Genomic DNA, 25,863 nt, shown 5'->3' with positions numbered 1-25,863 from the left:
GTTAATAATAAATTTTCATGACCATGCCTTATTACTAGTAAATTTCCTAGGAATAATTAAGAACTGATGGGCATGCTGTATTACCAGTATGTTACTTCTTTATAGTTAATATGTGATGACCATGCATTATTACCAGTAAGTTACTTGGTAATAGTTAAACTTTGATAACCATACTTTTTTACCAGTAAGTTACTTGGTAATAATCAAACTTTGATGGCAATGCCTTATTACCAATAATTTACTTTTTAATAATTAATCTTTGATAACCATATCTTATTTCCAGTAGTTGCTTGTTAACAATTTAACTTTTTGAGCATGCATTATTACCAGTAAGTTACTTATTAATATTTAAACGCTCGTGATTATGTCTTATTACCAGTATGTTCCTTGTTAATAATTAAATTTTGATGACCATGCAATATTACAAGTAAGTTACTTGTTAATAATTAATTTCTGATGACCATACCTTATTACCAGTAATTACTTGTTAATGTTACACATTGATGACCTTGTCTTATTATCAGTAAGTTACTTGTTAATAATTAAACTTTTATGACCATGCATTATTACCAGTAAGTTACTTGTTAATAATTAATCTTTGATAACCATGCCTTATTATGTGTTAAGTCTCTTTGGAATGATTAAACATTTATGGCCATACCTTGTTAGTAGTAAGTTACTTGTTAATAATTAAACTTTGTTGACCATGTCTTTTTATCCATAAGTTACTTGTTAATAATGAAACTTTGATAACCATATCTTATTTCCAGTAGTTGCTTGTTAACAATTTAACTTTTTGGGCATGCATTATTATCAATCAGTAAGTTACTTATTAATAATTAAATGCTCATAATTATGTCTTATTACCAGTATGTTCCTTGTTAATAATTAAAGTTTGATGATCATGCAATATTATAAGTAAGTTACTTTTTAATAATTAAATATTTTTGACCATGTTTTATTACTAGTAATTTACTTGTTAATAATTAAACTACGATGTCCGTGCCTTATTACCAGTAAGTTATTTGTTAATAATTATACTTTTGTAACCCTGCCTTATTACCTGTAAGTTACTTACGAATAATTAAACGCTTATGACCATGTCTTATTACCATTAAGTTACTTATTAATAATTAAATTTTGATGACCATACCTTATTACCAGTAATTTATTTGTTAATAATTAATCTCTTATGATCATGTCTTATGACCAGAATATGTCTTCTGAATTATTAAACACTTATGTGCTTGTGTTGTTACCAGTAAGTTACTTGTTAATTAATCTTGAATGACCATGTATTATTACTAGTAAGTTACCTGTTAATAATTAAACTTTGATGACTATGTCTTGTTAAGAAAAACATTCACCCACTTGAGAATCAAATAAGATTAGTCTTTCTCTTCTACTTAGTGACCTCTAAATGCCACTTTTAAACAAAGAACTATTTGGGAACAAATTCAGGCCCACCAAGATAAGAAATTTGTTTAAGATACGTAAACTTAATTAAACTATTTGTGTTATAGCACTATGTTTGGGTTAACCCAAACATCATATGTGGGGCTTGTATCAAGTCCCAAAACAGTAAAAAGTATTATGTTAACCCTAATCTTTCACCTTTCAACAATGCAAGACACAACAGATTTTTTTTCATTCCCTTTTTTATTTTTGTGACGATATATATAAACTTTGTATTGCTTAGCACAAATCATGTCTGAAGAAGATAGATCTATATTCTGTCGAAACATGTAGCATGTGCCACCATCAATAAAACCTTTCCTCATGTTTATAATTCACTGGTTGCCTACCTGTTTTCAATCTTGTATTATGTTGAAGCATAATCTTAAAACATTTTGGTATTCGGTATACGTGTTGGCCCCTGTTGGTCCAAGGTAAGTCTGAGGGCTTATATCGCTAAAAATCGAGTTTCGATACTCGCAATGGACAGTACATTTATAGCCCGTTGTATAGATTTGTGCCTTTATAATAAACAACTTACAATTTCGTACCATTATTGATGAATGTGTAAATGAATGAGTTAAACGGCCAAAAAATGTGAGAACTGTGACTGATCGATTTTGGCTCTCATTTCAAAAAATGTCAATTTTAATGAGAGGTACGCTATTTTAAAAATTCATAATCTGTGAATTTTGTGAAGCGGCCATCATTAAAATAAGTGTGCAAAAATTATAATACATATTGAATTATATCTTTTATAATCGTGTTTGTAAAACAATGAATAACACCCTTTATAGCCCACATTTTTAGGTTTTGCTTAATTCCATAACCCAATGTCGTTAGATATATAACTAGATAAATAAAAACTTAGTTTCACATAATTTTTTCCCAAAGTTATTATATGAAACACTAAGTGCGCGCATTTTTAAAACTAAGGAATTTTAAATGAACTTCCAATGTATCTTCATAGATCCTGCCTTATCGATATGTGTGAGTGCCCTCTGGCGGAGAGATGTTACTGTGAAGCTCTCCAGGCTTATGCAAGGGAATGTGAAAGGGCTGGAATCATCCTTGATTGGCGGAAGGACACAGGCTGTGAAAGTAAGCAATTACAATTCTTTACTGAATTTTACTATTTATGTATTACTACCTGAAGTATCCGTCGCTGAACGGAAGTTATGTAAAATAACGATTAATAAAAGGTTATTGTAAGACTTGAAAAGTTGCTTCTATTATATGTAATTGTAAATAATACAAAAAATCGCCCATAAAAACGGCAAAACACAAAACTGGAAGTATGTACGTATATGGACTCAATAAACCTTCATACCAAATTTGGTGAAAATCATCAACAGGGAATGTAGTAGCGGTTAAAAAATACAAAAACGCCCATACATACTGCAAAACTGAAAGTTTGTATGTACCTAACGTGTACCTAATGAACCTCCATACCAATTTTGGTGAAGATCCATCCACACTCTGAGAAGTAGTTACACGGACGTATAACAGTACTTTATATTTATATAGATACAGCAATTTAAATAGTCTACTTGTACATTTTTGCAAAGTAAAGTAGACAGAAATGTAAAAGTATTTATTAACACTTTAGAATGTGAAAGTAAAAGTGTTTCGATTTTCTTTTTATTCTGACATTTAAATATATATTTTGTAACATTATGGATATCTAGATTCCTATTGTTATATACATAAATTACTTATAATTCTTGCATTTCTCGGCGTTTTTAAGTTTAACATTACTTAAAGAATTTGGATAGTCAACGAATATTTGTTTTTCAATTTAACTATAAAAGAATAATCACACATACATTTTTTTAACTTCATAGAAATGGGTGATGGTTGGGTGCTATACTAGTCTACTTAGATAATTGGATGGGACTCTTCATACTACTATAATTGTTTACTGGGCTATCAGTTAATGTCTTTATACCATAATGGGTCTGGAATGCTAACTTCAAGAGGTAAGTTTTAACTAACCCCCCCCCCCAACTGGTAGTACCTTATTTTTTTATTCTTATTTTTATTTTTCAATTAATTTTTACTTCTTCTTTACTTTGGAAAGCAGTCACCTTCTTACAACTGTCTGCAGGCAGTGAAGGGTGATATAGATGTGGAACGTTGTGGGCTTGAGCTCCCACATCTCGTTCTCATAATTTCTATTTCTGTATTTATTGGTACTTCTTTATTTTATTTCTTTGTGATACTGGCGAATGGAGGTTATGACTGATAGACGGTGCATCCCCACCGCAACGTGAGTCCTACTTTCGCAGTTATCTCCAAAACTTAGGGTACATTTTATATCCCACATCATAGCTTGTTCCCTATGATCTTTTCAATTAGTGCAGTTCTTTTTGTTCATTATTTTTTAATTTATTTTTGTTTCGGCTTGTTTTTAGGTTATAACAAACTAATATAATTAATTAGAGGTTTAGATTTGCTGTTTTTACGTAGTCCTTACTTTTGATTTTGTTTATATAACTTTATTAATATTAATTTTCTGTGAAATATATACATACACCCTTTCTTTATATCCAGATGCACATTGTCCAAAAGGCGCCGTGTTTACAACATGTGGTTCCCCGTGTAAACAAACCTGTCGAAACTACAGACGGAACAAACCCTGTAGGAGGCGCTGCAGACCTGGTTGTAATTGTCCTGTGGGAACTGTTTTGTTCAAGAATCGTTGCGTTTCGATTGATAAATGCCATTCTTAACATTTCGAGAAGACTGCTTTTACGCAAATTAAGTAAAATGGATTTGATCTCTGTTGATTTCTCCTCTAGGTGACACTAGTTGTCGCTTAAGCAAAAGGATTTTTATGCCCCACCTGTTCACTAGATGAAACAACCTCCTGACTGTGACAGTAACGGGATGAGTTACCAATGGTTAGAACAAAGTAAACATTACGTTTTAATGAATCAAGTGACCAGTAATTAAAGAATTGTTTTTGTGAGTACAAACAGTTTTGCTCCAAAACGCCTGCATAACAACTGTTCGTAATATCAATGATTGTCTGTGAACAGTAGTCGGCGGTGGAACCTCCATTACCCCGTCAGTCACTAACTTTGTTTCAGTGTTATGACGTCTTGAAAATATTTGATCTTTTTTTTTTCACTACAGATTTACTAAAGAGTTCCAAAGTGAAATGCAAGTGGATGAGATCTTGCAATTTGCTATTTTCAAAACTATCTATAATTCTGTGTGATTGCACTTCGAAAACAACAACCATAAGATGGGTAGATATTATACTTGTCTTATATACATTTTATTGTATGTGTTAGCAAGCGAGGTTTTTCCGTTTTCTGCTTCTTTCGATCTTGTAATAATCTACCATTATATACATTTCAATGTTAATTTTCCTATCCACAAAACTGTCTATTCAAAAACAATCGGTACCACCGCTACTCGTTGTGGTGACACAGCTGATTCCATCACCAAACTTTTGTGAATTGAAAACAAGAAAAGAATCATATCTCGAATTTTATGGAAATTGAAAACTACATGTTCACAACGGAATTGCAAAAGTATACATGGGTTGAAACAGTACTATAATTGTATATAGATATCTATTCATAATTTTTTTACTATGCAACGTATATTGATATAGCTTTAATTACTTTATTTTGAAAGGAGAAATCGACTCTATTTTTGTTCTATTTTCTTTTTGAATATTTGAGGGATCAAATAATGTCTTTTTTTGTGTGAAATTATTTCTCAGGTAATGCATGTTAAAATCTATATAATAAATGAAGCCCTAAATCTGTGTAAATATGCTGTTTCAACTATTCAAAATTTTCTCTTACTCTTTACCTTTTAGTTTGTTTTATATAAAATACGATTTTTATTACTTCCGCTCGTATTAGGAGCCTTTACAAAGTGGTATTGATTGTAATAAATCATTTACAGTTATGATAACGTCTGGTCTAGACTGACATTCTAATTGTGTCGCGTTAGGGCATTTGAATATATATAAATATATTAGTTATTTGCTTCTTTGTTATTCTGGATGTAAGTGTTACTTCATTGTATTCCATCATGTTGACTCCATTGATTTACAGTATCGCAACAAATATGGTACTACAAGTTCCTAACAAGGAATTATTCAGTGATGTATAATGTCCAGATATTGTGGTCATTAGTACCAGTTTCCTGAACTTAGTCATAGACTTTTCCGGCCAATTATTCTTCAAAAAGGGTAGACTTTGCAAAGCATCTCAACGATTAGTGTGTTTGTTTGTTTTTTTATCGGAGATCGTAATATTGCTTCGGTAAATGTTGTTTTTGTCATAAATATTACTATTTAATTTTTTTCTTTTAATAATTCTAAATTAGCCACTGATGTAATTCTTTCATCCATGACGTCATAGATAGATGAGTAAGAAACGAAAGTAGTTTTTGGCAGATTTAGCATTAGGTCTTCATAGTCTATAAATTTGGCTTAACCCAAAGCAGATCTTATTTCTATCATGTGTATTGGAACCTGAGATCCAAAATCTATTTGGGATTTTTTTTTTAAAAGCTAAAGATCGAAACGGTATAAGTTTAAGATGCCATAGTTGCATTTCGTATTGATATCCGACTAACATAGATATCTAGATTACTGAACTCCTGTACCATCCCATATAAAAGTCTCAGTAACCTTTAAATTATTGTATTTCAAATCTCAAAATACCCCATCCCAATCTGAAACAGGAATCCAATACTTTTCCTTCTTCTAAAAATTAATCATTACGCTAGAGAAAAAAAATTTTAATAAATGTTTGTCTTCAATTTGAAGATTCAACTTGTGTTATTTAATTAAACATTTACTTCTCTGTTTATTATTTAGCGAATTTTTCCAGCAACCAAGACACATAATGACAATAAATAATAATAATTAAACTGTGAAATCACTGCATTACATTTAAAGGTGCATCTTTACAACTTTTATAGCCTGTGATAAACAGATCCATTTAAACAGTCTAACATTATGTACAACACCTAGGCACAGCCTTACAGGACCATTGTATGTAATCAGATACATGCAGATAATTCTGCACTTCACGTTTTAGCTAATGCTGAACTGCGTTTACGTTGAAGTTAGGTAAAAGTTTTGTCTCTTTTTTTTTTTAATAAAGGTAAATGTCGTGAGGTAGCAGTTAAAACTGACTGTAGACATGGTCTATGTACGAGTAAATATGTGTGTATCTTCATATACAATTCCGTATATTTAATATGAGAGTTCTGTTTTTAAAACTGTAATTAGAAATTAGTCACAAGAAAAATGTTATCGGCAGGGATATTTCTGAAAATTTTGTACTTTTCATGTTTATAATCAGTAAAGTTCCTTTTCATTTTTTGGATATCACGAATTTTTTGTCTCTTCAACAATATATTAATTGTCAGACTTGCTTCTTTGACCTTGATTTATCAAGCAAGAGAGTATCATTTTTCATCACTCAACCTCGAAATAATCTTAAACTTTGACTTACTGTTAAGTCACATTCATCGAGAGTTTATAACGTACACTTCATTTGTTAGCGCTACGGTGTGAATGTCTTTTCTAAGTTGAACAAGTATTGCTATAATTAATTATATTTGTCATAAAACATTAGTACCATCCTAGAATGTGTGTGTCATGCATTATGCACACTCCTATTTGTTTACCAATAGCGTATTGGTCAAAATAGCTGCACAAATAGTTAACATGTTAACTATTTGTAAATTGTAAAAATCTTAATAAACGACGAGATAATTCATAATTAAACGTACTTATGTTAAAAATATATATGGGTTTACAGGACAACTTCTTTAGGTACTTTTGGTACCCTGTACAAAATACCCGGATAATAACCTGATAACTTAATGCAAGAATATTTTATCGTGTTAATATCCTATCTTTTTGAAGTCAGCATATAATTCTGTAATTTAATTATTCTGGGATCTATCTTTAACTTAGACGTCATTGTATTCATAATTATTTCTCTATTTTAAAGTTATTACAGTTGTCGTGCCGGCTAAGTGCATGTGGGAAATACTGGGACCCTAGGGGATGACAATAGGAGGTCAGATCTGAACGCTGATTCATCTGTTTCACTTATTAAGGGCTCTATGGGTGTATGGTAGATTTGATGATAATAGGTCCAACGGTTTGCCTATCATGAGCAGACACAACTCATGGGAAGACATACGGGACCCAAAGAATGGCATTAAGAAGGGAAGCAGAACTCAATGCCAAATACTCTATGTTACTCCCCGGGGAGTCTTAAGGATGTATGCCAAGTTTAGTGACAATCGGTTTATCGTTTCGACAGTTATAAACGGTCACACACACGTAGATGCACACTTTTGTCAAATAAATATTTAGATCAGTGACTCTCAAATTGTGGTATGCGTGTCACTGGGAGTACGTGGAGCCCAATTTCGTCTTCCTGCGCACAGTGTACATACTTCTCACTTCTGACCTGCATAGACCCGTCAGTGGTTTTCTCCCTTCGAATAAAAAAACTACAAATGTTTTATTTGTGCCAGGAAGACAATCACATCCTTCCCATTAATGAGTAGGTGTCAAAAATATTACTATGCACTATTAGATTTATTTCGCTTTAAAAAATTGATTGTGGTTTGTATCACAAAAAGTCCCCCTCCGGTGGAACAGCGGTAAGTCTTTGGACTTAAAACTCTAAAATCAGGGGTTGATTCCTCTCGCTGGACACAGCAGATATTCAAATGTGGTTTTACTGTAATAAAAAACAACAAAAAACGCGTATCTCAAAATAAAAATCTTTAAACAAAAGTTTGAGAACCCCTGGATTAGACAAAACAAATTCAAACTCTAGCTCCTAAGACCTAGCATACAAGAAGATAGTGTGCTGGATTCACAATTTGCAGGTTGCAAGATTGAAACTTGTTATCGAACCTGCTCGCCTTTACAACTGTAGGAGCGTTATAATTATAATTTTCTGGGGAAAAGAGCAGCCCAAAAATTGAAGGTGAGTAGCGTTAACGAGATTTATTCCCTCTCATAGATAGTGCAAATAGACGTCGAGTGGTTTAACGCGAAATTCAACAAGTAAAGAAACTCGATCTTATACTAATTTGTTACATGTATAATGATCAATAATATACAGTACTGTACAAAAATGTTAGGACAAAACAATATTTTGTCATTTTTTCCATTTTATGGGACTAATTCTTTATGTCATTACAGAATGTAAATTTTAACACTATGATAACACTTCACTGATCCCTATTGTCAATTGAATGAGCCAGGGTTAGAATACTTATCATTCTTTAAAATTCCGATATACTTGTACCAAGGGAATGACATAAGGGTTCTGGTAAGTAAGAATATCGCTATATTCTGCACTCAACGGCCGTATTAGTGTACAATACAACCGATCTTGAATGAAATACTGATTAAATTTGGGGTCTGAAATAACTGCCATGATATCCTATATAGTGTATTAATTATAGAGGTAGAAGCTAGCAAGAAACTAGCATATCGTACCGGTTTATGCTAGAAGAAATCAAGATAATAGCACAGTACAAATAACAGTTTGTTGAAGCAAACAAATAACTAAACTCACTAGTCTCTTCCCTATAAGGGGGCTAATGTGGGCTAGACACAAAATTGAAAGGTCTGTGCTGCATCTGTTTAGCACATAATTTAGTGTTTAGGAAGTACACAGCTTTAATACTTAACATTCTTCGTTAGGTTTGGTCGATTCAAGTGAAACTAAGACACATTTTGGGGTAACTTAAGTTCCAACAATCACTTAATATTTTTGCCATTAATACTTGTAGAAACTGTAACTTTAAGCAGGAACTATTCCACAAGACTCATCAGTTTTTGATGCTAGATACTCTTAATACCTCCTGTTTTCTATCCATAAACAAAAAGTGAGTGAGATTTATTGTTACGGCATTCGTATTTATGCACTGTGTATGAAACGTATTTTTTCTGCAAATAATCTTACCGAGTGTAAGACACAATACATTATAAGAGATGTATGAGGCTGTTATTAACGTTAACACAAACAATAACTCTTCATAGTCTGTCTAAAATACTCAAATTTGTAATCTGTTTACATACTTTAATCACATGAAAACACGACTGTAAATAATTAATTAAGAAGTGCTTCAGAAAAATGTAATATTTCAAAATAATTTGCATGTGCAAATGTGTAAATGGCCCTCGTGTAGTTTTGTGTGAAATTCCAATAAACCAATCAACAGATGAAGATAAGGGGTTACATTTTGTGCCCTTTTATAGATCTTATAATAAAATTAATAATATATTAAAGGTACCTCAGTTGGATCTTCTAACTTGGTTTGTGTATCTAATATCTCCACTTTTTATTGCTGGACTGTTTTTATAACTTTCTTATGTGTTGTTTTGTTTACATTAGCAATATCTTTGTTATAGTTGTCTGTATAGAACTGTATGTACTTTGTATGCAAAAAAAGTGACAACTATAACTTTTTTATGTGTTGTTTTGTTTACATTAGCAATATCTTTGTTACAGTTGTCACTTTTTTTTGCATACAAAGTACATACAGTTCTATCTGAACTGTACTTTTAGTATCATTGGTTTTTGGCTGTTGTCTATCAAACCATATATTATTCAATGACAGAATATATTTTGTGTACCGCTGATAATATCCACATTTTTCGGAAGAGGCTGATTATTCTCTAAACAAAGCCACGTCATGCAGTCGGTGAGTTCCGTCTTTGGAAACGTACTTTTACGCGACCTAAAGTGTAACTTCGTGGTTAATATAATACACGGAGATTTTCAGGTTATTTACTATCCTAAGAGAAACTGTTTTATTTGTTGATTATTTTCATCTTTTTTTGCAAATGAATGCTATTTTTTGAAAGGCAAATAAACAGTTCAATAAGAATAATACAAACAACACATTAGACACATTCTCTGGTTTATTTTTTCATTGACAATCTCTTGAAATGTCGTCGAAATAAAGATATCGTGTAGTGTAAAAATAATGTTTCACTGGTGGAAAACCGAAATAAAAATGTGTAAAGGTAGTGTAAAAACAGTGTTTTACTGTTTAGAAAACCGAAATAACGTTGTCGTGAAGTGTTAAAAGAATGTTCCACTATTGAAAAACCGAAATAAGGATGTTGTGGGGTGAAAAAAAAAAGAGTGTCCCACTGTTGGAAAACACAGGAGCAAAAGAATTACGGTTTTGGGTTACATTGACGATTTATTTCTCTTATTGTATGACAAATACTGATATTTTGTTTCAAATTTAACCGAAGACTGTATTAAAGTCTTTTATAAACATTGCTTATTATTTTTGTCATGGTATTTTCTTCTTATTACATTTAATATTGTCATATTATCATGGCCACTTGAGATATTATTTTTTATTTTGTATCTCCATAAACATTAGTTTTTAGTTATACTGTTTGAAAATTACAACTCCTAACTCGACACGGTTTAAACTGTAACACGTTTAACGTTGCCACAAATGTAACTCAACGCTCGCGTTATACACTAAGACTGGTTTAATGAGTTACATCAAAAGCTTATAGGCGGAAGTGGAGAACAATGTTGCAATTACATAAGAAATCTACTTTTGCTATTAGTTTAAACCAAAAGCTAGTTTTTTCGGTATTCCCTCGTTAAGGTATACTATATTATTTATTCATTGTTACTTTCAAGTATTACTTCAAAGTTAGCCTATCGAATATCTTTACTTTAAATTTTAGCCTATGGTTTATTACTATACTTTTATAATAAAGACTGTTCTGAATTATTAGCTTAAATTATGTGTTTAGGACTAACCTGGGTTTCCTAAAGTGGCCGAACTTTATTGGATATTATTGGGATTACGGCCGAAAATATTGTTAGCAGTGAGGTCACCCATATGATGAAACAATGCATTCTAATCTTTATAAATATAAACGTGATTACACTATATTTAATTAACTGCAATACTGACCAGATTGATTTTATTGCCTCTAAAATCATCATTAAAACTCTCTATTAAAAATGGAATTGTGCTTCTTGCTTTGTAGTTGCGCCAGTAACAAGAAAATAATTCGTGTTGTATAGAGAGTCACTGCCATTGTCCTCTGTCAACCAACTTTATGTATGTACTTAACTTGGCCGTCGGAACTGCTGTTCTTCTCGATATATTTACTGTGTCTTTATGACGTTCACGTTTCATACTAGCTGCAAAGTTATTTGCCTAGATGGGTAAAACTGTAAACTCTTTAACCACATTCATTCGTAAATACATGAGGAGTTATTATAAAACTGGCCGCTTTCTACTATCTTCCTTGAACTGGGCCCCCCGCTAGTACAGCACTAACTCTACGGATTTACAATGCTAAAATCAGGGGTTCGATTCCCTTCGGTGGGCTCAGCAGATAGCCCAATGTGGCTTTGCAATTAGAAAACACACACATACACCATTGAACTGGTCACTTTTTCCCTTTACCTCTGCATGTTATCCACACACACACACAATTTCAGTAGTAAACTTTATATTTCTAACCACGGACCGCATAGATTTGGGACTTCTGAACAGAGTAGACTCCCCATTAAATAAATTTTCTCTAGTACAAGTAATGACTTCTGTTAGGCTTGTTTTAATTTATTTTAATAGGTTCATTCACTGGCTCTACACTAAATTTTGTTTGTCTCTACGTGTCTTAACACTTTAATATAACTGCTTATGGCTGCACAAACATTTCATTTTTCATACTGTTATCTGTAAGTCCTTCCTTTTTGCACTTACTGTAGGAATTCTCTAAAATAGAACTTTGTGTGTATCTCTAAATGTTCGACAGATGTCACTACAAGATCATTCTGTGGCAGTGTTGTTAATCAATAGAATTTATTTTATTTTATTTTTAATTAAACTGAATAAACCAGTGCTTCTCAACCTTTAGCAGTATCTTTCACCTCTATAAGATTTTTCACAACAGCTCACTCTCTTCACTTCGAAAAAAAAAGACAAAAGTAATAAATTAAAATGGAAAAATTCTTTATTGGGACTTGACATACATCAAACTACAATCAGAATAAATACAAAACAAATTAAGCAAAAACCCTGCGTGAACACAGTTGAAAAGCACTGAGAGAGTAGATTACGAAATTACTAGGACAGTCGTATCGGAGGCATTTCAAAGCGAAAGGAAAGTGCAGTAATTAGTATTAATCACAACAAACCGTAGAAAATATAGATGCACCACTGGTTTTTGCTCTACTGTATAAATAATTAATTTCAGAACTGTCGGCTCGGTTGACTCACCATAATTAGGATAACTTTAAAGCTGCTTATAACAACAAACGAATAACACAGTTTCCAATGTAATTTTTTTGCACATTTTTTGAACAAAGACATAATAAAAATAGTCTAGGTAGTAGAAAGTAAAACAAATGCTGGAAGAAATTGTTTATAACGTACAATAATTCATATATATACATATATAACCACGTAGTTTCCGTAGCAGTTCCGCTGTAGGAGTAACAAAGAGCGCGTGTCTCGATTATTCTGTTCTATGTATGGATTTAGGTTAAGATTTTTTGGGTGGCCAATAAGGTCAAGGGCATAGGATGAATTTTTCTCCCCTCTATGGTGTAGGAGGTTTGCTCGTTGCTTTAATTAAGTAAAACTATAATCCAGTTGGAAAATATAAAACTATTACAGTTTGTAAATCTTTATAAATTACTTGGGCAGTTTCGACCATGGATACAAATACTTAAAGAACATATGATTTTCATCTCTCTTACATTTGTCAACATATAAAATGTTTATATAGATCGCAAATAGTTAGATTAAAACACATATTTGATATTCGACTTTTTGTTACCTACTAATTAACTAGCCTTTAAAAGCTTTGAGCAGATGTTCAGTGGGAATCGGCACTTAAACCTTTTTCCTTCCTGTATCCTATATCTGTTCATCTATTTTAAGAGTTTTTTTTTCTTTTTTTGAATTTCGCACAAAGCTACTCGAGGGCTATCTGTGCTAGCCGTCCCTAATTTAACAGTGTAAGACTAGAGGGAAGGCAGTTAGTCATCACCACCCACCGCCAACTTTTGGGCTACTCTTTTACCAACGAATAGTGGGATTGAGCGTCACGTTATAACGCCCCCATGGCTGAAAGGGCGAGCATGTTTGGTGCGACCGGGATTCGAACCCGCGACCTTCAGATTACGAGTCGAACGCCTTAACCCACCTGGCCATGCCGGGCCATTTTAAGAGACTATTCTTGTTTAGGTTTTTCGTGAAATAATTACTGAACTCTGTCTGTCTGACAATGTTTGTATAATTATATAATAATTTCATGGACGTCATTCGTGGGTTCTCTGTAGGATCGGCAAGGTAATTTTGAGCAAGTTGTTGTTGTGACTTTTATAAAGGCTAAGTTGGCGTATTCACTTAAGTGTCTGGCATATCATTCGTAAATTTTGGGAAAATTATCTACAGATGTTCCTCCGTTACTGCCACCCTGACTTTTAACTCTGTATAATAAACCGATATGTCAAGTGCATAAAGACAAATTAAATCTCCAACATTTTGCATTATGTGTACTGGTGTAATTTAAAACAATAATGTAACTAAGGCTTTATAAACTGAAACATGTTTTCATCGTAGGTGCTAAGCATTAAATTATTTTATAACTTATGTTGATTAAGTTATAATAAAAGATGTTGAATACTGAATAGATGGATGAAACAAAACATGGGCAAAAGCAAAAATAAATGGGACAAAACGGACAAACAGATAGGTGGATAAATATTTGTTTGTTTTGAATTTCTCACAAAGGTACACGAGGGCCATCTGCGCTAGCCGTCCCTAATTTAACAGTGTAAGACTAGAGGGAAGGCAGCTAGTCATCACCACCCACCACCAATTCTGGGGCTACTCTTTTACCAACGAATAGTGGGATTGACCGCAAAATTATAATGCCCCCACGGATGACAGGGCGAGGATGTTTGTGTGACGAGAATTCGAACCCGCGACTCTCAAATTACGAGTCGAACGCCTTAACCCACCTGGCCAGGTGGATAAATGAGTAAGGTAATTAATAATGTGTTGAAAGATGTGGTATCTGTAATCAAACACTGAGTTTTCATAACGTTAACTTCACGATTCGGTTTATTTGAAACCAAAACGCTGTAGAAAATTATCATCATAAAGAGAAATTAACAAATGACACGACAAATAAGTGTAAAAATAGATTTTTTGTTCCAAAGTAAACTAATCATTCTCTGAAAATCCTAGAACTAAATTAGTTGTAGGCCACTGAATGACGCAAGTGGAAATCAATTTTCAATAGCTGAAGGTAAAATCTTCTTCACTGTATAAATAATCTGAGTTAAAATAAACAGAAATAGAGGCAATACTTTGTTCTCTTCATTTTGTCATGTTAATACCCTTATCGACATGAAATCATTTTTAAATGTATGAGTAGTTTTGATGATGCATTCTACGAGTTTCGATACTTTTACATTTTTTTGTTTTTTTAGTCTGGTTAATGTCTTATCATGGCTAATGACTATATTTCAAAATGTATCTCATCTTCAACGATAAATTGCTCCCCAGTGGCTCAGCGCTATGTCTGTGGACTTACAATACTAAAAACCGTGTTTCGATACCCGTGGTAGGCAGCTCATAGATAGCCTATTGTGTAGCTTTTGCTTAATTCAAAACAACATCACCAATAAATTTTAATATTAAGCTTGAGTGATGTACTATTTTCCCTCTGGCGGTTCAGCGACTAACTTAACAACTTATAAGAATAAAATTTGGTGTTCGGTCTTTACGATTGGCACACCTCATTCTGTCATGTCTTCAGCCTTAACCACGGAAACTCTCTTTTTCATTATTTATCGATCTACATTATAAAACTGAATAAAGCTATAAAGAAAATCATAACACACAGGTAATATTCAATAATTTATTAGAAGATTTTGTCTGTTTTTTTTTTTTTTTACATTATCGGGTACGTTTATTACTAAGAAATTAAACTGCTTAGTTTGTTTTTAATTAAGCAAAAAGATACACGACGGACTATCTGTACTCTTCCTACCAGGCTATCGAAACCACGTTTCTAGCGTTGTAAGTCCGCAAACATATCACTGTGCCACAAGGTGACTAAACTACTTCGACTCATGACACTCAAAAGTCCCTGAACGATTGGCAACGAACGACACATTAACACTGAGTTCAGCTTTACTTAGTGTGAATGGTTGCACAAACGAGCTTAGAATGTGAATTAAAATATTGGATAATTATGTCTCACAATTCTCTGTTATGATAATTATGTCTCACAATTCTCTGTTATGATAATTCCTATATCTTCACTCTAATTGATTATATTTAAACAAATTGAGAATTTTTTACGAAAAATAAGACAAAATAACCAGTCAAAACCTCGTAAAATTGAATTGATGTCAGATGTTTACTCACATATAAGTATGAACAGTGGAGTCAGTAATCTCTCTAAATCGGTGTCATATGTAGGTAGAGGTTAGAGTGGGCTCAGCCTCAAGGTCCATGATCTTAACTGGGGCCCATTGATAATTTTATTCTATATAAAATTACATGGGATGGAGGGCCCACAAAAATTATTAGCCTATGGGTCCACACAACCTTAAATCCACGACTGATCTAAATAACAAGCAGTTTCTGTCTTAGCGTCACGCTGTTATCAGCGCTATTTGTGGAGAGCTCGAAAACTAATAGGAATAGTTAATTTGTCAGAGGTAGCAAGAAGAATGTCAATTAAAATTCAAGGCAAATTTTAATTTTGAAATATATTTAAACTTTTATCAGTTAAAACTTTATTAAATAAAGTTACTTACAATTCATATCATCTTACATTCGTTATATTCAAATCATGAAATCCATCCGTCTCTCTTCACTAAAACTGACCCGTTATTGTTACGTTCTGAAATATAGTGTACGATTTCTTTTTCGTATAGTTTTCGTTAAATATTTAGAAATGTAATCAGTAAGTGAGATTTGAATCCATTTGCTTTGCTGAGATTAATTCTTAAATTAGAAAATAATGTTTACTCTTGTAAAACCATTAAATTATATGTGTGTTTGAAATAGATCGTCCAAATGAATTAAATTAAATTTGAAACATATTTAGAAACGAATAATTATATTAATGAAAATGTACCATTAATTGTAGCACCTAAATAAAATTGACAGTTTTTCATTTCTACACATAAGTAATTTTAAACCACTTACCCTTATGAAAGTTGAAAGGCTGTATTTAAAACGTTTTAAGTTGTGAACAAATATTGATCAATAAATATTCAATTAGAAGAAGATAGCTCTCGTGTTACTTTGCGCGAGATTCAAAAAACAAAGAAACAAACCTAACGAGAAAGATGCATGATTTTCGTATTATTGAAGTCTAAACTAAATACAAATGGAATAATACAGCAGTATAAGTAAAGAGAGAAGCATCGATAGGTACTTAAAAGGTTCAGGGATTGGAATTATAGGCGCGGGAATTTCTGGAGTTTTAGTATGATATCGATCATAGTTTTCTATTTTGTAATTTTTTTTACGACATCAATAAGTGTGTCGGAACACTGTCACATAGAATCGGAACACGAACCTAGTCTGCCATTGCCTGGTGACGCCTCTGAATAACGAACGACTTTCAAAAAAGAAAACTGAAAAAAAATATCCTATTTATAAATGATATAATTTTTCATACCACAAATAAATATAACTATTTAACTTCAATTCAAAATTGAAAAGTTTGTTTTTAACTATGTGTGTTTTTACATCAATCACATTTTTAGAAATATATATAAAAATAATATTGATATAAGCTTTGAAACCGGCGCGGCATGGCCAAGCGTGTTAAGGCGTGCGACCTCGTAATCTGAGGGTCGCGGGTTCGCATCCCCATCGCGCCAAACATGCTCGCTCTTTCAGCCGTGGGGGCGTTATAATGTTACGGTCAATTCCACTATTCGTTAGTAAAAAAGTAGACCAAGAGTTGGCGGTGGGTGGTAATGATTAGCTGCCTTCCCTCTAGTCTTACACTGCTAAATTAGGGACGGCTAGCACAGATAGCCCTCGAGTAGGTTTGTGCGAAATTCAAAAACAAACGAGCTTTGAAACCTTTGAATTATGACCTCAGCTAATCATTTACATAATGAATTAACGTCATTTTAACTTTATTTAACTTATTTAAGCTAATTTATAATTATATGATGGACATTTATTAATCCAAGATACCATATTATCATGTGGTTCTTTTATATAAAAAAATATATCAAGAATTTTATCACATTTTATCGCAAGGTTACACAGCTAACAAATATCATACCATCATTGTAAACATAAAACAGTACTCTAACAAGTATGAAGTTAAACATTGTTGTTACTTGTTAATACAATAATACTGTATTAAATGAAACGACTGTCTACTTTTATTCTTATTTATTCTGTACTAATTTTCAAACCTTTTTAGATAAAGTTATAACAATAGAAGGTTTTACTTTACAATATAAATTGATATTATTTTAATTTTATATAAGAATGTTTACCTAATAAAGCAGTTATTATTAACTGTTTCCAAATCTAAAAACGCAAAAATATTTTAGAATCGAAATTTTGTCATTTAATGAAATATAGTATAATCAGTGAAGAAAAACTAAAAAATTCATATTTTCATTCTGCACAGCTGCAAAGAGTCTTTACTTGTAAACAAATCAATTGACTTGTAGGAATATATTTTTAAATCTTTCTGCTCGATCCTAAGAGCAATTTTACTTTTGATAAGTACTTATCATCTCTTGGAAATGCGTCGTAAATATCTCGCTTTTAAAACATTTTCCTTTGTTTTTGTACAGGTCTTTGATGCCACCATATTTACCACATCAAGAGATTTTATTACAAACAAATGAAACACACCCATAGCTATAAAGAAAGTTTAGACATGATTGGATAAAACACAAATTATAGTATTGAATATATAGCTTTTTTATACTATGTGTTCTATTCCTATTGTTTATGAATTGCGAAAGTACAAGGTGGTCCAACGAGAGATAACCAACTGCAGGAGAGTAGCTAAAGTAAAAAGAAAAATGAAGTAGGTCTCACTAGTTGCAAAAGCGTTTGCAACATAAACATTAGGGATGGTTTCTATTTCGTTTGTTTTGAAGTTCGTACAAAATTATACAAGGACTTTCTGCGTTAACTGTCTCTAATTTAGCAGTGAAAGACTAGAAGGAAGGCAACTAGTTATTACCAACACCGCCAACTCTTGGGCTACTCCTTTACCAACGAATAATGGAATTGACCGTCACCTTATGGTGCCCCCATGTTTGAAAAATATGTTTGGTTGGACGGGAAATGGAAATTAAAACTCTCAGATTACGTGTCAAGCGCCCCAACCATCCAGAGAAATGATTTTAGTGTACAGCAGAATTGTCGTTAAGCGCTGGCACACGGGGCTCATGTTCTGAATCACTAGTTACTGTCTTGTAAATGCAGAATAGAAAATCACGATCGACCTCATACTGGAACATCGAAAATTCCCGCACTTATGAGCCCAAATCCTGAATCTTTTTAAAAAGCACCTAGCGTCACTTCTGGTATATATCAGGATAATAATTTTGCTTCGTATATGACTTTCTTGTCTTTTTCTTTTGTTTTCAGTTAAACTTACAGTAACATTACTCATACTGTAGTAAGTAGCATGTCTTAGTTGTTATTAATTACATGAAGCTTTAGAACAGTATTCCACGTGATAACGTGATTTGGAGTACTTGGAAAAAATTACGTTGGCCAAGAAGGTAAAGTGAAACCACTTGGTTCCATAGTTGTATTGAGTATAGTGAAAACAAACTTTACCGTTTTGTCTCCCGTTACTCTGGCCATATGAAATAACAGTCGAGTGGATGCTTGTAAAGTTTGTGAACATACAATAAACCGACTTAAGGGAACAATTATGATGGTAGTATTGTACAATTGAGCAACAATAGCTGATTATTCTCTTCGGCCCAGTATGGCCAGGTTGGTTAAGGCGTTGACACGTAATCTGAGGGTCGCGGGTTCGAATCCCCGTCACACCACACATGCTCGCTCTTTCAGCAGTAAAACCGTTATAATGTGACGGTCAATCCCAGTACTCGTTGGTAAAAGAGTAGCCCAAGAGTTGGCGATTGGTGGTGATAACTAGCTGTCTTTCCTCTAGTCTTACACTGCTAAATTAGAGACGGCTAGTGCAGATAGCCCTCGTGCAGCTTTGCGCGAAGTTCACAACAAATGAACCATCTCCAGATACATGAAAACTTATAGTTGATATCTGGCAGCTAAAGCAATAGGTTGCTTACCTAAACTGAGCTCCCAGAAAGTGAAAGAGATCTTTGGAAAGCTATTAGCCAAATATTGAAGATACGTGCAAGACTTCCTTTCTCACGTATTCTCTTTTTAAATTCACCATCCTACATATCAACATTCAAAGTTCTATTGCTTTTAAGAAACACAAGATCGAAAACAAATTAAAGAACTTAACCAAGAATTTGTAATAATAAGCGAAACACTATTGTATAAAATAACAGACTTAAAATATACGGCTATTCAATCATAAGAAAACAGAATCAATAACCAGGGTACTAACAGAAGGTTCGTTGTTTTTTTTTCAATTTCGCGCAAAGCTACACGAAGGCTATCTGCGCTAGCCGTCCCTAATTTAGCAGTGTAAAACTAGAGGGAAAGCAGCTAGTCATCACCACTTACCGCCAATTCATGGGTTACTCTTTTACCGACGAATAGTGGGATTTACCGTAACGTTATAACGCCCCCACGGCTGAAAGAGCGAGCATGTTTGGTGTGACGGGGATTCGAACCCGCGAATTTCGAGTCGAGTACCTCAACCACCTGGCCATGCCGGCCCTACTAACGGAGGAATAGCCCTATTATATAAATCAAACTTGTCTGTAACACAAATTAACAGCAATAATGAATGTATAAGAGTTGATGTTCTTCTAAACAACCAAACGAATGTTACTGTAGCAGGTTTGTATTGTTCTCCAACAAATAAAATAGATATAGATTTATTTAACATCTTTTCCCACAATCAAAATTCTATCTAAACAGTAAACACAAAAACTTCAGATGTAAAATAACAAATGTAAATGGAATAAAATTAATATAATTTATCGATAACACCAATAGCCCTATTAAATAATGCCACAGCAACGTATCCTTCGTAAGCTGAAAACAACAGTGACATACATGATTTCTGCTTAAACGTATACAATATGAGTCAGAAACTAGTAAAATTTAATGCGGGGAAAACTCTTGACAACAATTATTTACCAATCCGGTGCGTATTCGATGTCACCCCCCATAAAAATATAACTTACCGAAAATAAAAATTTAATTTCAAAAGAAAGCAAATTGGCAAGATTATCAAAAGGTACTAGCCAATCTACTGCCTATCAATATAAGTCAAACAGCCCGCGAACTAATCTGAAATAGATAAGTATTGTCCGATAGTCACAGAGTGTGTTCAAAAACCACCAAACAAATGATATCACTGCATCAACACAAAATAACAAACAACGCACGGAAACCACACCCCCAGCTAATAACTCTTATTGAAAAACGAAGACAATATATAAAAAGAAGAGACCAAACAATGAAAACAAACACTTACACATACAAATACAACAAGAAAAAAATAGGAACAGAAATTAAACTCTTAAAACAAGAAAAATAGGAAACTTTCTATCACATATAAACTCAGAGAAAGCCCAAACGTTCAAACAACATTTAAAAAACACCTTCAATACACATCATGAACCAGACATGAACACACGTTTTTATAATAAAGTAAACACCTACATAACAAATAATATGGAATTACTTAAACATCACTTCGCGGTTAACACAAACATTAACATAATAATCAGTGATGTCGAGAAAACCCACTTGTAGAGAAAATATATATGTAAAAACGGTTAGTTTGGTTTGAGAAAATGTTTCACGTAGAGGATTGAACAACATCAGGTTCACAAAGAAAGAAAGAGGTAAGTGACAGGAAGCTGACCACATGTTTGAAAGGGTTTGTGTAACTGAATGTCGGAATGAAGAGGGCTTGCTTAGATGTTTGAATATATAATTTTATATTATTTATTTTATTATTATTATTATATTATTTTTAATATAGGTGTAAAGGTGTTTCTTTGTATTGGTTTATTTTGGGCTTGAGTTGTTGTATAAGTAAGGCTCCTTTAATTTTGCGTTTATGTTTGTTTCTTTATTTAGTATTTGAGTGTTTTCTATGGTTTTATTGTGTTTATTTGACTTGCAGTGTTGGAAAACGTGTGAAGGTGACTTTTTATATTTTTTGAATCTGGTTTCCATTTTTCTACTTGTTTCTCCAATATAGAAGTCATCACATTGTATTTTATAAATAATGGTGGTGTGGTGTTTGTAGTTTTTACAGTGTAGTTTTTACACAGTATAGACCTCAGTTTTGTGCCTGATTTTTGAATAAATTTGGTATTAACTGGAATGTCATATTTTGTTACCAGTTTTTGCCAAATGTTGATTATTTTTTTGCTGATGTCGGGAATATATGATATGCAGCAGTATATGGTTTCGTGATTTTTTGATTCGTGAGATATATTTACTTTTGTTGGTTTATTTTGCTTTGTGTCTACGTATGTTTCAACTTGTGTCATAAAAATATTGGCTAGAACTGGTGATACTGGATTGTCCATACTTAGGCCATTTGTTTGTATATAGTTGTGATTGTTGACATGAAGTTTGTCTTCATAGTGGTGAATTCTATGAGGGTTGCTAATTGGTTGTTGGGAATGCCTATAGATGGGTTAGTGTCTCGGATATAGAGTTCTAAGGCTATCTTGCAGGCTTCAGCGATTGGAACTTCTGTAAAGAGGGATATAACATCGAAACTGGCCCTTAAGGCTTTATGATTAAGTTGATAAGATTAGACTTGAAATTAAAAGAGTCTTTGAATGAGCTGGCTGATGTTACATATTTGGAGAATGCCCATACTATGTATTTACCAAGATTGTAATTAAATGATTCATTTGTGGACATTATTGGTCGTAATGGGCAATCTGGTTTATGAGTTTTGGGGATGCCGTATATTTGTGGTGTGCGTGAGTCGGTTTTGCGAAGCTAGGAATAAAGTGTTTGTGAAATTGTGTTGGCTTTTTTCATTTTTAGTAGTATTTTGTTTAATTGCATTTCGTGTGTCTTTGTTAGATTTGAGTGTATTGGTTGAAATTTGTTAGTGGCTGATAGGATGTTCTTCATTTTTTGGATGTATTCATTCGTGTTCATTATGACTGTAGCGTTTCCTTTATCTGCTTTCAGAACTTTTATGTTTTTGTCTTGTTTTAGGTTTTTAATGAAATTAATGTCTCTTTTTGTAAGATTGTTTTTAGCTTTCTGTTTTGTGAAATTACGTTGATGGTTTTGTGAGAAAATTCTTTGAAAAAATCGTTTAAGATGTTTTTAGGTGTTTCTGGAAAATATAAATTTTTAATTTTCCTGGGAAGTTTGGCTGTTGGATGTCAATAAAATTGTCTAAGTTGTCTTCTTTCTGTTGGTTGTTTTCGGTTGTTTTCTTGTTTTTGTTCTCTGAAATTATTTGAATACCAAAGAACAATCTTCAACTTATTCCTAAATTCAGGATATATCCCTGTTTCTTAGAAGGTATTAATGTTCCATAAAGTAAGAAAGCCAGCCAATAAACCAAATAGTTACTGTTCAGTCAGCCTGACCAGTTGTATAGGCATAATTCTGGAGATAACATCAAAATTACCCAAAGCACAAAATGGATTAAGAAAATTCAGGCAAACAACTGATCACTTAGTTAGACTACATGAATCCATAGGAGATTGTTTTAATAAAAAACAAACGCACCATCACATGTATTCCCGATATCGAAAAGCTTTTGACACTGTATGGCAAAACAGCTTCCAGTTCCGAATGGCAGAAATAGAGCTACCGGAATTATTTGCTGGCCCTCAAAGTTATTCAAAAACAGAAACTGTAGAATAAACGTTGAGGAAACCTTCTCAGAGCTATTTACTCTACAGCCAGGTGTCCTTGGGAAGTAGTGGGAGTTAACAACGTGCCTCTGAAAGATCCAAATCACGGATACTCCTCGATGACGTAGCAGTCTGGAAAGATGCATCTTACTCCCCCATAGCAACTGAAAATTTACAACCCCAACTGAATAGAATATTGTCAAAAGTATGGAATTAAAGTTAACACATTAAAAATCGCGTAAGGCGCGCGACTCGTAATCCGAAGGTCGCGGGTCGCGCCCGAGTCGCGCTAAACATGCTCGCCCTCCCAGCCGTGGGGGCGTATAATGTTACGGTCAATCCCACTATTCGTTGGTAAAAGAGTAGCCCAAGAGTTGGAGGTGGGTGGTGATGACTAGCTGCCTTCCCTCTAGTCTTACAATACTAAATTAGGGACGGCTAGCACAGATAGCCCTCGAGTAGCTTTGTGCGAAATTCCAAAAAAACAAAACAAAAAAACCCATCAAAAATCAATTGGTAGTTTTCACAAAATCAAACATAAAAAACAAACACCAAAGATATGTATGAAAGGAACACTCCTTCAGACTACTACATCCGCTAACTGTTTAGGATTAGCTAAAGGTTCGTAACTTATATGGATAACACATTTAAACAAATTCCAAAGACCAAATTCCCACACGGAGAGGGAGACGATAAAAGTCTTTAGTGAGCTCGAAATTTCGTATTTTTCTAGACTCAAGCATAGTTACTAAGCTTAATGAATTATAATGGAATTATATGGTATTGACAAAGTAAGTTATGATATTGGGTTATTTCAAAATCTGTATAAAAAAACCTAAAAAAATATTTCATTTAATTTCCTTCAGTCCAAAATTTGACAAAGCTTAGTAACCTACGGCAAGAAATAAACGAGTTCAAGGTTCGTAACTATAAAAAATAATTATTTTCTAAAATTATTTACTTATTGTTCTATGTTTTAAGAAAAATAACTGAAATTGAGGAAATATTTTAAAATAGTAACAGTATATTTATACACATAATGTATTAAAACTGAAATGTGGCTGTATTTTACAACATACTAGACCATTAAAGCACAACAAAGACAGGTCACATTGTAAAGGCCAGTCTTATATTCTTGGACACGGTAACACGAGTGACGTGCACCACATCATTGCAACTTCTATAATGTTAGCCAGGTACTTTTGAATATATACACACACACATGTATATGTATAATGTTATAAAACTTAAGCTATTTAGACTAAACATTTGCGTTTTGGTATCATAATCTGTAGTCATTTTAACATGATAAAACATTAATTTATATTTATTTCCTAATTTATATGATGGTTATGAGGTCGGTCAAATTGAGGGTTCCATTAAAGAATTAGAGTAAATAAAATATAAAGTTTTACTGAAAATAAACATTTGAAATGTATTTAAGAGGTTTTAGAGATTACACAAATAATAATTGAGATTTTTGAAATGAAGAATGTTTCATGACATGAAAAACGTTTCGAATGCAGATTAGTAATGAAAATCTTTAGTAAAAATAATTCATTGAAAAATCTGATTTTTCGTGTACAAAAAACTAAATGTCTACCATACACGTTACATTAAAAGTTATACTATAAATACTTAACTGTGCAAATGTGTATTAATTATATTGATTTTAAGTTCACTCTTTATAAACTGAGTACATTACAAATTTGTTCAAAGTGACATACCTTTTATATTTTCATTTTTCAGTGCTTTATATAATTTTGTGGCTTAATTCGGTTTCATTATGTTTAGCATTATTCAATTTATCACTGGATTTCATGTAACTCTACATCCTTTTTGGGTTCTTATGCTCCTTTAGATTTTATATATATTTTGTTTCAACTTATAATTTTAACCTTATCACGTTTTGAGTTTAACCTGAATTTTAATTTGAAGTGGTTAAACACTGTAATCACGTTGAGTGACACAGTTGACTAATCCGTGTCTTAAATTAATTTCTGTACTTTTTATAGTTTTATAGTTCTCAATTTATGTCTTTAATACTGATCTCATTTTTACTGCATATCTCATTATATCAGTGATTTTATTTGATTCTATGTTCATTTTTAGTTAGAGGTTACTGCAAAATTTAGTCATCCTATATTTTATTCAATCTGTCCATTCTAGTTAATTTCCAAGTAACGTTCCTTATCAAGGCCTATGTTTATATAGCTGTGCTCACCAATAGGACAGCGTTATGTACGGACTTAGAACAGCAAAACTCAGAGTTTGATTCCTCACCGTGGACACAGCAGATAACCCATTTGGCTTTGTTTTAAACAATACGTAGTTGATTTACTTTTGGTGTCTTTCTGTG

The 25,863-nt window shown here is 32.8% G+C and overlaps 1 protein-coding gene across 4 annotated transcripts in view; it reads left to right on the top strand.

Annotated features, from left to right (window-relative positions):
* The window catches only part of LOC143258673 (BMP-binding endothelial regulator protein-like), an 85,512-nt gene extending 78,688 nt beyond the window's left edge, over positions 1-6,824 (top strand). For 3 of the 4 annotated variants that reach the window (XM_076518050.1, XM_076518049.1, XM_076518048.1), the window contains 2 exons: positions 2,426-2,556; positions 4,009-6,824. In XM_076518050.1, the coding sequence (XP_076374165.1) occupies positions 2,426-2,556; positions 4,009-4,187 (310 nt within the window). In that variant the 3' untranslated portion in view covers positions 4,188-6,824. Of the gene's footprint in view, positions 1-2,425; positions 2,557-4,008 lie in introns of those variants that run through there. The other variant, XR_013032455.1, reaches the window with a different exon arrangement.
* The last annotated feature ends 19,039 nt before the right edge of the window (positions 6,825-25,863 follow it).

The sequence above is a fragment of the Tachypleus tridentatus genome, chromosome 8 (genome assembly GCF_004210375.1).
Source record: "Tachypleus tridentatus isolate NWPU-2018 chromosome 8, ASM421037v1, whole genome shotgun sequence".
In the NCBI taxonomy this organism is placed as follows: domain Eukaryota; kingdom Metazoa; phylum Arthropoda; class Merostomata; order Xiphosura; family Limulidae; genus Tachypleus; species Tachypleus tridentatus.
The sequence above is the reverse complement of the archived record's forward strand: the minus strand, read 5'-3'. Positions and strand labels throughout refer to the sequence as shown.